The sequence below is a fragment of the Chiloscyllium punctatum genome, chromosome 15 (assembly GCF_047496795.1).
Source record: "Chiloscyllium punctatum isolate Juve2018m chromosome 15, sChiPun1.3, whole genome shotgun sequence".
Taxonomy (NCBI): domain Eukaryota; kingdom Metazoa; phylum Chordata; class Chondrichthyes; order Orectolobiformes; family Hemiscylliidae; genus Chiloscyllium; species Chiloscyllium punctatum.
The window spans coordinates 33,289,779-33,302,855 of NC_092753.1; the positions used below are offsets into that span (position 1 = coordinate 33,289,779).

Genomic DNA, 13,077 nt, shown 5'->3' on the forward strand with positions numbered 1-13,077 from the left:
AATTGAATATGCCGTTTTTAAGAACTGCAAAATATTTCGTTATGTCTTCCACTGTTTCTCTACAACACACAAACATACAAATGTGCAAATTAAGAACAAGAGTAGACCATTCAGCCCCTTGTGCCTGCCTTGCCAATCTAAAAGATGAGGGTCGATTTGATTATTTTATCTTTTAACCTATAATTTGAGTCCACTTGGGCCAAACCTACCTACATATCCTTTCAACTGCCTAAATGTAAACAGTATGTGAAGTTCTATCACATTATGATTGCTCTTTCCCAGATAAGCTTAGGAAAGATCATTAATTAATCTTACCTCATTATATATTTGAACACTTCTTTGTTTGTTCCAGCATATATTGTTATAAAATACTATCTCAAATACCCTCTATGATTTCTTCCTCCATGCTTCCTTTGCCAATTTTGATTTGTCTATTGAAAATGAGATTGAAATTGTCTATGATTACTGCAGCACATTTCTTACAAGCTCCATTGTTTCCTGATTGTACAATATAGCTACTATTCAAGGGCCTATAAACAGCTCCTCTCAGTTGTTTAGTCAAAAGTTACACCAGGCTATAGGTCAGCAGGTTTATTTAAACTCACAAGCTTTCAGAGTGCTGCTCCTTCATTAGCAGAAGGCCTGATGAAAGAGTTTCAAAAGCTTGTGACTTTAAATGAACCTGTTGGACTATAACCTGGTGTCGTATGACTTTTAATTGTGTCAATCCCAGTCCAACACCAGCATTTCCAAATCTCAATTATTTATTTTTGTCGCACCTGATTTCATTCTTTATTATTAGAGCTACCATATCACTTTTCATTTCATTTCCATGTCCTTCTGAAGTGTCAGGTCCCAATGAATATTCAGTTATTAGCCTTAGTCACTGTGTAATTATGCCATTGCTAGAGAATGAGGTTACAGATTGTAGTTGAACAAAGTTCTGTTTCTGCTGATGGCCCATAATGACACATGGATGCTCAGTTTTGATCTGCTATGTTTATTCTGAATCGATCTCATTTTGCACAGTAGTATTGCCACTGGAAAGAGATAGTGTCATCTCCACAGAGACTATGAGGCAATCATTCCTACCAATATGGTTATGGGTTACTGCATTTCCTACTGGTAGATGAGTGAGGATAAGGTCTGCCAATGTTTTCCTCTTGTTGTTTTCATTACCACCTACTGCAGACCCAATTTATCCTTCAGGATTCAGCTATTGTGGTCAGTGGTGTTCCTACTGAACTACTGTTAGTCACAGACATTAACTCCCCCACCTACAGCACATGCTGTTTCCTTGCCACCCTTGGTGCTTCTTTCAAGTGATTTTAAACATGGAGACCCATTGATGATAATCATCAGGAGGTCCCTTTCTCCACAATGGTCTGATGCTGGGGTCTGGGTCCAATGTTGAGGACTCCCAGCACAGCCTCTCCCTGAGAATAACCTACTATACAGTTACTTCTGGTGGGTCTGTGCAATGGCAGATTCTGCAACGCTGGCTTTAAGAAATAATTCTGTGAGAATGACTGTGTCAGGTTGTTGCTGGTCCATGAAACAACTATCCCAATTTTGACAGAAAACCCTGGATTTTAGCAAGGAGGACTTTGCAGGGTTGCCAGGGCTGTGTTTGCCATTGTTATTGCTGGTGTCTAGGCCAATGCCAGGTGGTCTGTCTGGTTAAACTCATCTTCAACTTTTCTATTGGGGTTTAGTACCAATAGTGGTGGTTTGCTTGGGCATTTCACTGGTATTTAAATACATTGCTGTGGGTCTGGAGTCAGATCTAGGTCAAATGTGATAAGGGAAACTGATTTTCTTCCTTGGAGGATTGTAATCAATCCTATTGGTTTTTACAAAAATTAATGATAGTATAATGAGCACCATAACTGAAACTAGCTTTCAGTTACATAGTTTGTTTTCCTTCCTTCATTCATTCAGGGGATGTTGGCGACACATTTGAGGCCCATCTTGAATTGACCTTGAGAGCAACTAAGCAATTAAAGTGATCTGGAAAAGGAGCAAGAGTGACATGAGGATAATCATTTTCACAGTTAGGGTAGTTAGGCTTTGGAAATGCACTCCTGAGACGTTTAATGAAGGCAGGGTTCAATTGGGGCAGCAGATGATTATTTGGATAACTATAATGTGTAAGGGTATGAGGAAAAGCAGGAAATGGGGACTAGGTAATGATGCCCATTTAATGAACTGGTGCAAACATGATGGGCTGACTGGCCTCCTTCTGCACTGGAATACTTCAGTGATTCTGCGAAGAGTCAATCACATTGCTTTGGATAAGGAGTCACATGTAGGCAAGGAATACAGATGTCCTTCCCTAAAGGACCACAGTGAATCAGACAGGCTTTTACAATAATCGCTGTCACCATTACTACATTACACCATTACAACTTTACACCTCAGATTTACTAATCAAATTTAAATTCCACCAATTGCTGTAGTATTTTAATTAATGTCCCCAGAGCATTAATCTGGATTACTACCCCAGTGATGATATGACTGTACTGTCTCCCTCTGCATTCTGAAGCTCTTTGCAGCCATGAGGAAGGTCTGAGGCTGACTACTGGGAAATAAGGCCTTGCAACCATCGAGCATGACCGTTTCCATAACATGCGTTCTAGGCTGAGTCATGATTCAATGAGGACAGTATCAAAGCCAAATCCACTTCTATAGCCAGTATCTCATTATGTGTAGGTATTGTATGTGCCAGTAAATGTTTGTTAAAGTCTTTTCAGAAGCATGAATTATTATCTTTGCATTGACTATTACATTGACAACTGTGACCAGCACAATCACGGAAAGCTAACAATGGAATTGCCACACTTGGGATTCCAAGAGACAATTTTTTTCCATATTGGCAAGCTAAGGCCAGAGGACTTTGTTCCATTCCAGTACGAACACATATCTCTGGCAGTATTCCTGGTGTAATGGGAGGCAAATATCCCTCACACTTCATTTCAATGTTTCCCTAGAATATTTGCTTTGACTGAAATCCTGCAGGACAAGTGGCCAATAATGCTCATTTCCCTCAAAGTATAATACACTGATTCTGGATTAGTGGTGCTGGAAGAGCACAGCAGTTCAGGCAGCATCCAAGGAGCCCCCACAGACCCCACTATAATACACTGATCCTAGTTTATAGAGTGATACACATCCCACAGGTTTGGTTGAGTAAGAGTAAACTGTGTGTGTTAATTAAGTCCCAATTGGAACGTTACTTTACTTTAGTGCAATTTGAAGCTTTAGGTTCCAGCTCTTTTAAAGTTATGAGTTCCCGCAACAAGCTGGTTTCCTGGTATCCTCCCTTGACTCCATACAGTTGAAAGTTGGCTGAAGGTTTCATGAGTATCAACTTAACGTTGATTGCAAACCCTGCCATATCGATAGCAAAAGGTCTATTTGGGTCAAAAACAGTTTTCCAACCGATGACTTTTCCTGCATTGTTCACTTTGGGAGACTCGTATAGCAGTCCACCAACGAAAGCTACAGGCCATACTGAAACCTTCTTTGTGAATCGCATCTGAAAAATAAAAACAGTCGGGTGAATTATATAAACTTTGCAATGGGTGCTTGCCTGGGCTGTGTGTCTTAATTAGAATTGATAAGATTTTAATGCCTGCAAATGTAACATTAAAAGGAATTAATTGAATCCACAGTTGATTGTTAACATCTGGGTCTCAAAATACTGATTTCTGGTTGTCAATTCTGTCCAGACTTGACCCGATTCTAGCATTTAGTGTCACTGTCAATAAGTAGCATCAAAACAATCAAATTGTGTTTGCTTTATTTTCTCCAATTTCTTTCCCTGAAATTCACCCGCTGATTCATGCTATCTGCATTAGTGGTAATAATTGAGTTGGATTAATATAGCTACGATGATATGTTTAAGGCATGCTACAGAATTCCTCCCCTCTACCTACAAACTAACATTATTGAAATGTTTACTTCAGACACCCAAATACCAGCAATTCTAGGGATTTATATTCAACGGAAAAGTGTGGCGCTGGAAAAGCATAGCAGGTCAGGCAGCATCCAAGGAGCAGGAGAATCGATGTTTCAGGCATAAATCCTTCATAAGGAATGTGGGGGTTGGACGGAAGGGGAGATAGGGCTGAGAGATAAATAGGAGGGTGGGCTGGGGCTGGGGGGAAGGTAGCTGTGAAGGCGATAGATCAATAAGGTGGTGGGTGACGGTGATAGGTTGGAGGGGAGGGTGGAGTGGATAGGTGGGAAGGAAGGTGGACAGGTAGGACAGTTCAAGAGGGTGGTGCCGAGTTGGAAGGTTGGATCTGGGAGATGAGGAAACTGGTGAAGTTGACGTTGATGCTGTGTGGTTGGAGGGTGCCAAGGCGGAAGATGAGGTGTTCTTCTTCCAGGCATCAGGTGGGTTGGATTTGGTGGTGGAGGAGGCCCAGGACTTGCATAACCTTGAGGAAGTAGGAGGGGGAGTTGAAATGGTTGGCCACAGGGCGTTAGGGGTGTTTGGTCCTGTCTCCCCAATGTAGAGAAGACCACATTGAGAGCAAGGGACACAGTAGATGAGGTGTTTGAATGTGTAGGAAAGTCTCTGCCGGATGTGAAAGGATCCTTTTGGGCCTTGGATAGGGGTAAGGGAGGAGGTGTGGGTTCATCCTTCTATTGAGTTAAGGATTCCATTCTACCTTCTTTTTAATACAGTAGCTTGTAACCTAACCCTGCAGTAAATGTTTAATTGATATTAGTTATTTTTTAATTAGCAAATTTTCAACACAACCAACTTTACTAGTTTTACTAACAGGAATAAACTACCAGTACTTGTTAAATGTTCATTATGGCAACATGCAATCTATAACAAATATTATTTATCCAGTGACTGTGATAAAGGCTATAAAATAATAGATCACTGCAGAGCATAACAATTAAATGCTTATGCTTTGATACAAGGCTTGTCATGGAGACAAAGGGAGCACCTCCTCAAAGAGTTCCAAACTGTAAGTGTTGTCATCATCAGCAAAGTAAACCACGCCCTCTGATGATTCATTAGGGTTCAATTTGTCTCTCAACCAACGCAGACCCAAATTTCTTTGCAGAGTACCCCTTGGCGTGCGAGAAGATGATTTACTGAGGCCCATCTTCACACTTTTTGGGCTTTGGATGTTCAGGTGGGTGAAGTTCAGTCCACTCTTTTCCAGCAGCAGTGCTACTAAACCGGTCCTGCGGGGAGAGTCCTCAACAACAATCCAGTGCAGGTTCTGTACGTGGAGGAAAGTGTTAGCTAGCCTGGTCAGCTCTGCTTTCTGAACTGGTCTCGTATAGGTCGGTGTTATGACGTAGATGGTTGGTAAGGACTGAGACCACTGGGGAGGTCTGGTGTATATGTATTCCAGTTTGATGATCTGCTGAGTAAGCATTGCTTCCTGGTGGACACAGACACTTTGTTCCTCTTTGTTTTGAGAGCTGTTGGTGAGTATCCTTTTAGTTCCATTGTCAGGCTCCTCTGAAAAGGAAGCGATTAGAGATATTCAAGTTAGTTGCAGAAGCCTTGTGTCTTTCAGTAAATAGCACCTTTCATAGAAAAGCAAAACTTGTGAATACAGAAGTTCAGAAAGTAAACAACAGTGGTGGAAACAGTAGGTTAGATCACATCTGTAGAGGGAAACAGACCCAATGTTTCAGGTCAAGATGACCTTTCATCATAAAGATAGAAGATTAATCAACTTGGGGTTGGTGGAAGGAAAGATGCAGAGATCTGGAAAAACAACAGGGAAGGTATGTGATCTAGGGTAAAAGCGGAGAGATTAACTGACAAAGGATTGCACAGTACAAATACCAGAGAGGGTAATTGTTTATAGCATTATTAATGGAATATTTTCCAACAGTCTGAGTTTAAAAAAGAGACTAAGAAAGCTAATCTGTCTCAAAACAAGAGAATGCTGGAGAAACTCAGTAGGTCTGGCAGTATCCATGAAGGGAGAAACAGTTAACATTTCAAGTTCAGTATGACTCTTCTGCAGAACGTTTTGAAGTATTAGCCCTTTCTCCCCATAGATGCTGCCAGACCTACTGAAGCCTATCAGCACTTTCCGTTTCCATTTCAGATCTCCAACATCAGCAGCATTTACTTTTATTATAGAAATGACCAAACTAGATTCAGTTATGACCCGATATATTGATTATGTCCAATTTGATATGAACAGTGCCAAGTCAGAAATATATGGTGGCAAACGTATATATATCAGCCCTGCAACATAGAGATAATACCAAACCAATTCTAAGATATGATCAGATAAAGACTAACAGAGATCTTACCAAATTAAAGATCAAACAGGAAAATTCTGATAAATTTAGAATATTATCAGATTGGAATAACACTGAATCAGATGTAGAGGGGGGATTCTTATGACCTTGCTCTTTATAAACTGGCTAGGACCTGAGGCAGTCCCTTTCCTGATGGCCTCTGAGTAATGCTACTGGTGCGAATTTCCCAGAGACAGCCAAATGGGAGGTTGCCTCTGCAAGTTCCAATCAATGTGGAAGAATTGGTGGCACTGGGGCTGCCTTAACCCTGGGATGGTCAGAACTGCATTGAGACAGGTGACTGCAGTTAATGCAGGAGGGAGACTCAAGGTCCACTGCAGATGTGGAAACAAATCAATAACAATAAGCAAAGGCAGCTACCAAGTCAACATTGTGGAGGGGAAATCTTATTGCAGACTTAGTGGGTTCTACAAATGAGACCTCAATGGTGTGCTGGTTTACCACTCCAGTGATCCAGGGATTTGGCCTCAGATAAGATCCCAGCAACATCCCAAATCTCAGTCAATGTGACTATTTAATTGCCACCCATTTGTGACCCACTGCTGCCGAATGAGTATCTAGTATGCCCAGTCTCTGGCAAGATCCCTCAAAGATAAGCTGGCATGAAGTAACTGACCCAACTACCTACTTTACCAGTTGGTGTCCTCTCTTTGAACCTGGTTCAGGATGATTCTATTCAGACAGAGCCAAACATGCTATTGGGAATACCAACCAGATATAAGTGTTACCAAGCCTGATTTATAGGATGGGATGAAATGTCCAGCTTGAAGGTAAATTTAAGATTAGCACTGGGGAGTGGAAGGTGCTGATCAATTGGTGAGAATGTAAAGCGTGAACATCCTGCCTCTTTCACATCTTCGATGCTCTCTGATTTCCCAAAGACAATGGTAACAACCTGCAGTTGTCCAGTCCCAACCTGTAGAAAAGCTGTGGGCGTAAACGCTGATGGGTTAGTCAGTCACCTGGCAAGGGGTCCTTTTTATGTAAACAAAAACATTAGTCATAGGACACAGGCAATGCTAGCTGGCCAGCATTTATCGTCCATCTCTAGTTGCGCTTGAGGAGGTGGAGGTGAGCTGCTTGAACGACTGCAGTCCACTTGGTGTAGGTTGACCCACTTTGCCCTTAGGGAGGGAATTCCAGGATTTTGACCAAAGGCAGTTAAGAAACAATGATATATGTCCAAGTCAGAATGCTGAGTGGCTTCCCATGTACCTGCTGCCTTTGACTTTCCAGATGGAAGTAGTCTTGGGTTTGGAAGGTGCTGTCTGAAGACCTTTGCGGAATTTCTACAATGCATCTTGTAAGTAGTACACACTGCTATCCTGAGCATCAGTAGTGGAGGGAGTAAATATTTGTAGATGTGGGTGTGGTGCCAGTCAAGCGGTCTGCTTTGTCCTGGATTGTGTCAAGCTTATTTTGTGTTGTTGTGGCTGCACCCATACAGGCAAATGGGGAGTATTCTATCACACTCCTGATTTGTGCCTTGTAGATGACAGACAGATTTTGGGAGTCAGGAGTTGAGTTAATTACTGTAGTATTCCTAACTTCTGACCTGCTCTTGTAGCCACTGTATTTGTATGGCAAGTCCAACTGAGTTTCTGGTCAATGGTAACCCCAGGATGTTGATAGTGAGGCATTCAGTGATGGTAACACCATTGAATGTCAAGGCACACTGATTAGATTGTCTCTTACGGAGATGGTCATTGCCTAGCACTTGTATGATGTGAATGTTACTTGTCACTTGTCAGCCCAAACCCCGATATTGTCCAGATCTTGTTGTGTTTAAACATGGACAGCTTCAGTGTTTGAGGAGTTGCAAATGCACAGCTTTATAGCATCAAACATCAATGAATATCTTCACTTCTGACCTGATGATGAAGAGAAGATCATTGATGAACCAGCTGAAGATGATAGGGCCTACGATACTACCCTGAGGAACTCCTGCAGAGATGTTCAGGAGCTGAGATGACTGACCTCCAATGACCACAACCATCTTCCTATGTGCCAGGTATGAGTCCAATCAATGGAGAGTTTGCCCCCTGAGATCCATTGATTCCAGTTTTACTCAGGCTCCTTAATGCCACACTCTATTGAATACGATCTTGATTTCAAGAGCTGGCACTGTCACCTCACCTCTGAAATCCAGCTCTTTTGTCCATGTTTAAACCAAGGCTGTAATGAGATCAGGAGCTGAGTGACCCTGGCAGAACCCAAACGGTGTGTTACTGAACAGATTATTGCTGAGCAGGTGCTGCTTGATAGCACTGTTGATGACACCTTCCATCACTTTACTGATGATTGGAAGGAGACAGATGGGGTGATACTTGGCTGGGTTGGATTTGTCTTGTTTTTCAGGTACAGGATATACCTGGGCAGTTTTCCACATTGCTAGGTAGATGTCAGTATTATAATTGTACTGGAAGAGCTTAGCTAGGGGAGTAGCAAGTTTTGGAGCACAGGTCTTCAGTAATATTGCTGGAATGTTGTCAGGGCCCTTAGCCTTTGCAGTATTCAGTGCATCCAACTGCTTCTTGATATCACAGAGGGTGAATTGAATTGGCTGAAGGCTCGTATCTGTAATGCTGGGGACCACTGGAGGAGGCCGCGATAGATCATCCACTTGACATTTCTGGCTAAAGGTTGTTGCAAATGCTTCAACTTTATCTTTTACACTGATGTGTTGGGACTTTTCATTAGTTAGAATGGGGAGGTGCCCTCTTCTAGCAAGTTATTTAATTGTCCACCACCATTCACAGTTGGATGTGGCAGGACTGCAGAGCTAGGATCTGATCCTTCTTGGAATCATTTAGCTCTGGGGCTACCAGTTACAGCTTATGTAGTTTGACATGCAAGTAATCCTGTTTGGTAGCCTCACCGGGTTGCCACCTCATTATTAGGTTGCCCATTGGTGAAGATCTCCATGTGGTCTAAATACCAATCCCTCCTTCTCTGCCTGGCCCCAACTAGCCCAAGTTACCTTATTCCTCATGCTCCACTTCACTGCATGGGCCAGCCACATTGCAGTACCAGTACTGGCCACTAGCCATGGTGGCACCGACTGGCAGCAATTGGTGAGAGGCCAAAAGATCTTAGATCGGATGAGGCAGATATCATGCTGTGGATACTATATCAGGATAGTGAGGGTGTAATTCCCCTCAGAGGAGCCTGAATGTCTGACCGCAGGAAGGAGGACACACCCTCTACTATAATTGTTAAATTTTGTCCATTGCTTTTGCCAGATCAGTTAAACATGATACGACACCACATAACGGTATGATGAAACCTGACACAGATTATGACAAATTAGATACAAATATCCTGTAGAATGATTACAGTACAGATAAAGATCTTCCAGTCTTTGTCTTCATGTTGCTTCTTTGGAAGAGCATTTCAGCTAGTCCCACTCCCAGCATTTATCCATGGCCTGTCAAATCCTTTGAATCAGATAATGATCCAATTCTCTTTATGAGCCATAATTGAATTTGCCATTAGCTCACTCTCGCAGCGTGTTCTGTGTCCTAACCAATCACTGAATGTGAAGTGATGTCTGCCTTTGGCTGTTACCATGTATCATTGAGGCCAAGTACCAGGCAATGTTCAAGAGGGAAGCTTACCATCGCTTCTGAACTTTCCATCACTGATTTCCTCCCTATAAATATCTGACAGGTTAGCATTGATCAGAAACAGAACAGGATCAGCTATATAACTACTGTGGCTACAAGATCAAGTAGGAAAAGAAACAGAAAAATAGTGTTGCACAGGATCAGTGCAGCCTTTCCTGTTCTGCAAAATATATGTTAAATTTACAGCTGGCATAAAATCAGGATTTATAGTTGACAAAGAGGAAAGAAAGTCGAGAGTGGGGTGCTGGAAAAGCACAGCAGGTCAGGTAGCCTCCGAGTAGCAGTAGAGTCAGGATGCTGCCTGACCTGTTATGCTTTTCCAGCACCACACTATGGACTCTGATCTCTAGCATCTGCAGTCCTCATTTTCTCCAAAAAGAAAAAAACAATGCAAAAAAAGCAGATTGGGCAGTCAAATGGCAAATGAATTTTAAGAGATAAATGCGGAGTGGTTTCACTTTGGTAAGGAAAACAGACACTTTTTACTCAGAAAACAAAAAGCTTAACAAGAGCACAGAAAGCTACAGATCATTAAAAGCAGCAACCAAGGATGGCAAAGCAATTGCAAATGTTAACAAACTAGCATTTATTTCTTGGTATATTCAATTCACAAGTAATGAAGGTATGTTAAAATTGATCAGGATCTTGGTCCGTTCCCTCAGGTTAGACCAAGGTTCCAGCCTCCACCTTTATGAAAGGAAACAGAACAGAATAGAATATCTTCATGATTGCGTACTTACTTATGGTTCAGAGCTAGACATGAAATGTAGCACAAACCTGTCCTCCAATCCAAATGACAACTTCAATCTTACAATCAGCCTAAAGTCATGTACCAGCCTACTTGAGGAAACCCTATCTTGAGACCCTGGTTTCAGTCCATGACCAGAACCTGTCATCATTGTTCTTGAAATGAAGGTGAGTAAATCTGCTTATCAAACTGAGAGTCTAAAGTGGAATAGACATGACCAATCTTTTCTCCCCATGCAGGATTTGGATGATGTAGCAGCACCATGCAACTTTCACTTGAGCTGCCCTTGGAAGCTCCTAAGGGCACAACAAAATATTACACATTATGGTACTCATTGAAGGTGACAAGTCAAGCATTCATACCATAATGAGGCAGACACAACTGTGCCGCACTGATCATGTAGCCAAAATGCTTGACACTCACTGACCAAAGTTTTCTGGAGAGTGTGAGTCTTGGGTGTTCTCTCAGGGCAGTTAAAGGAAGTACCACAAGCAGAATTTGATTGCTTCCCTTCGGAGTTCTGATATTGACTTGACTCTTGGGTGAAACTCCTTAGAGTTGCTACACATTTCTCAATCAAACAAACTTCTTCGGAAGCAAACACATATCAAATAAAAATGAAAGCAAAGCAAAGCAAAGCCTGGGCAAGCAATTTGTCCAAGATCAGATGTCTACAAATTCCTGCCTTATTTCCAGCAGAACATTCTGGGCAAAGGTCAGCCTCAACAATCCTCTAAATGCTCACCGAGAAACTACCAAACATTCTGATAATGAACATTAACACTTCCACCTCAAAGATCAAAGAAGAGAGGAATGGCAGTACACAGAAAAGCAAGAGAAAGTGTCAAAGACATTTGCAGGGGTGTGAGCAGAACCTAGAGTTTACAGACCTCAGGGTAGTTTGAACAGGTTGGGTTTTTATTTAGAAAGAAGACTTAAAGGTGGTTTATTGAGGTCTTTAAAAAACTGAATGGGTTGGTTGAGGTAGATGTGGTGGGAATGTTTCTGCGTGCATAGAATCCAAAACTTAGTATGCGTAGTCACTGATAAGGAAACAAAGTGATATTTCATTACACAGAGTGGTTAGAATGTGAATCACTTTGTCTCAGAAAGTCGTTGAGGTGAATATCTTAGATCGGTTCAAAAAGACAAATGCATAAAATATTTCTAATAGGTATGTTGAAAGGCTAAGATGAGATAACTGGAACAGAAGTTAAAGGTAAAGTTGTCATGGTCCCAGAGGACTGCTCACATTACAAAGAAACAACTGGTCCAAGTTTAACCTGAGGGTCACCATACCTCAGGTGAGGGGAGAGATTGAGAAGGAGAATCCTTCAGAGAAACCTCAGCTGGTGCAGGAACTGAACCCATGCTATTGGCATCATTCTGCATCACAAACCAGCTGTCCAGCCAACTAAGCTATTTGATACCTGATCAAAGAAATGTTTGTGCCTGGTTTCGAAGCAGGGGCCCTTTCACTTGTTAAGTGAATGTGATAACCACTACATTTCTGAAATGGAACACCAAAATGGGAGGAGACTCATATGTAATGTAAACACCAGCACTGGCAAGTTGGACTAAAAGGCTTTTGTGTAGATTTCATATTTAATGTCATGTGTACAGTTGGTGCCCAAATTTATGATCAGTGCTGTATCCCATCAAAGTTTTATATCTGTGTACTAAAGAAAATCATACAATCCCGACAGTGTGGAAACAGCCATTTGGCCCAACAAGTCCACACCAATCCTCTAAAAAGTGACCCATTCCCCTACATTTACCCCTAACCTACATATCCCTGAACACTACAGGCAATTTAGCATGGCCAGTTCACCTAACCTGCACAGCTTTGAATTGTGGGAGGAAACCGGAGCAAGCTCCACACAGACAGTCACCCAAGGCTGGGATCAAACCTTGGTCCCTGGCATTGTGAGGCAGCAGTGCTAACCACAGAGCCACCATGCCACCCCAGAGGGACATCTGCCCATGTGTCTTCAGTTACACTTGACTCTTCTCAAACTATCTTCATGCAGGTATTTTTCAAGCATATCTACCCAAACATTAATCCAAGAAATGCATTTCTTCCCAATGATGGGAAGATAACAGAGACGAAATTGTTAAAAAGAATGCTAGACCAGAATTCAGACACTAGCTCCATTGAATTTGAGAAGGAAGTGATCTCATTATCAAGGTATCTCTTGTCTCTGTATTCGAGATTGATTGAGATTCAAGCAGAATCTTTTCAACTCAATCGCTGTCGAAACAGTGAAACCATTTTCAGATCTGGAACTCAGTTTGTGTGTGCAGCAATTCTACCTTTCTGAAAGGAAACTAACTGTTATTGCAGCTCACAACTCTTCAATCAGTGTGGGTAGTTGACCAAGATGATGC

At 42.0% G+C, this 13,077-nt stretch overlaps 1 protein-coding gene across 4 annotated transcripts in view; it reads right to left on the bottom strand.

Annotated features, from left to right (window-relative positions):
* The window catches only part of LOC140486177 (galactosylgalactosylxylosylprotein 3-beta-glucuronosyltransferase 1-like), an 86,344-nt gene that overhangs the window by 12,243 nt on the left and 61,024 nt on the right, over nucleotides 1-13,077 (bottom strand). For all 4 annotated transcript variants that reach the window (XM_072584921.1, XM_072584920.1, XM_072584924.1 and 1 more), the window contains 2 exons: nucleotides 4,968-5,494; nucleotides 3,242-3,538 (listed from right to left, as the gene is read on the bottom strand). In XM_072584921.1, coding sequence (XP_072441022.1) covers nucleotides 3,242-3,538; nucleotides 4,968-5,494 — 824 coding nt within the window. The remainder of the gene's footprint in view (nucleotides 1-3,241; nucleotides 3,539-4,967; nucleotides 5,495-13,077) is intronic.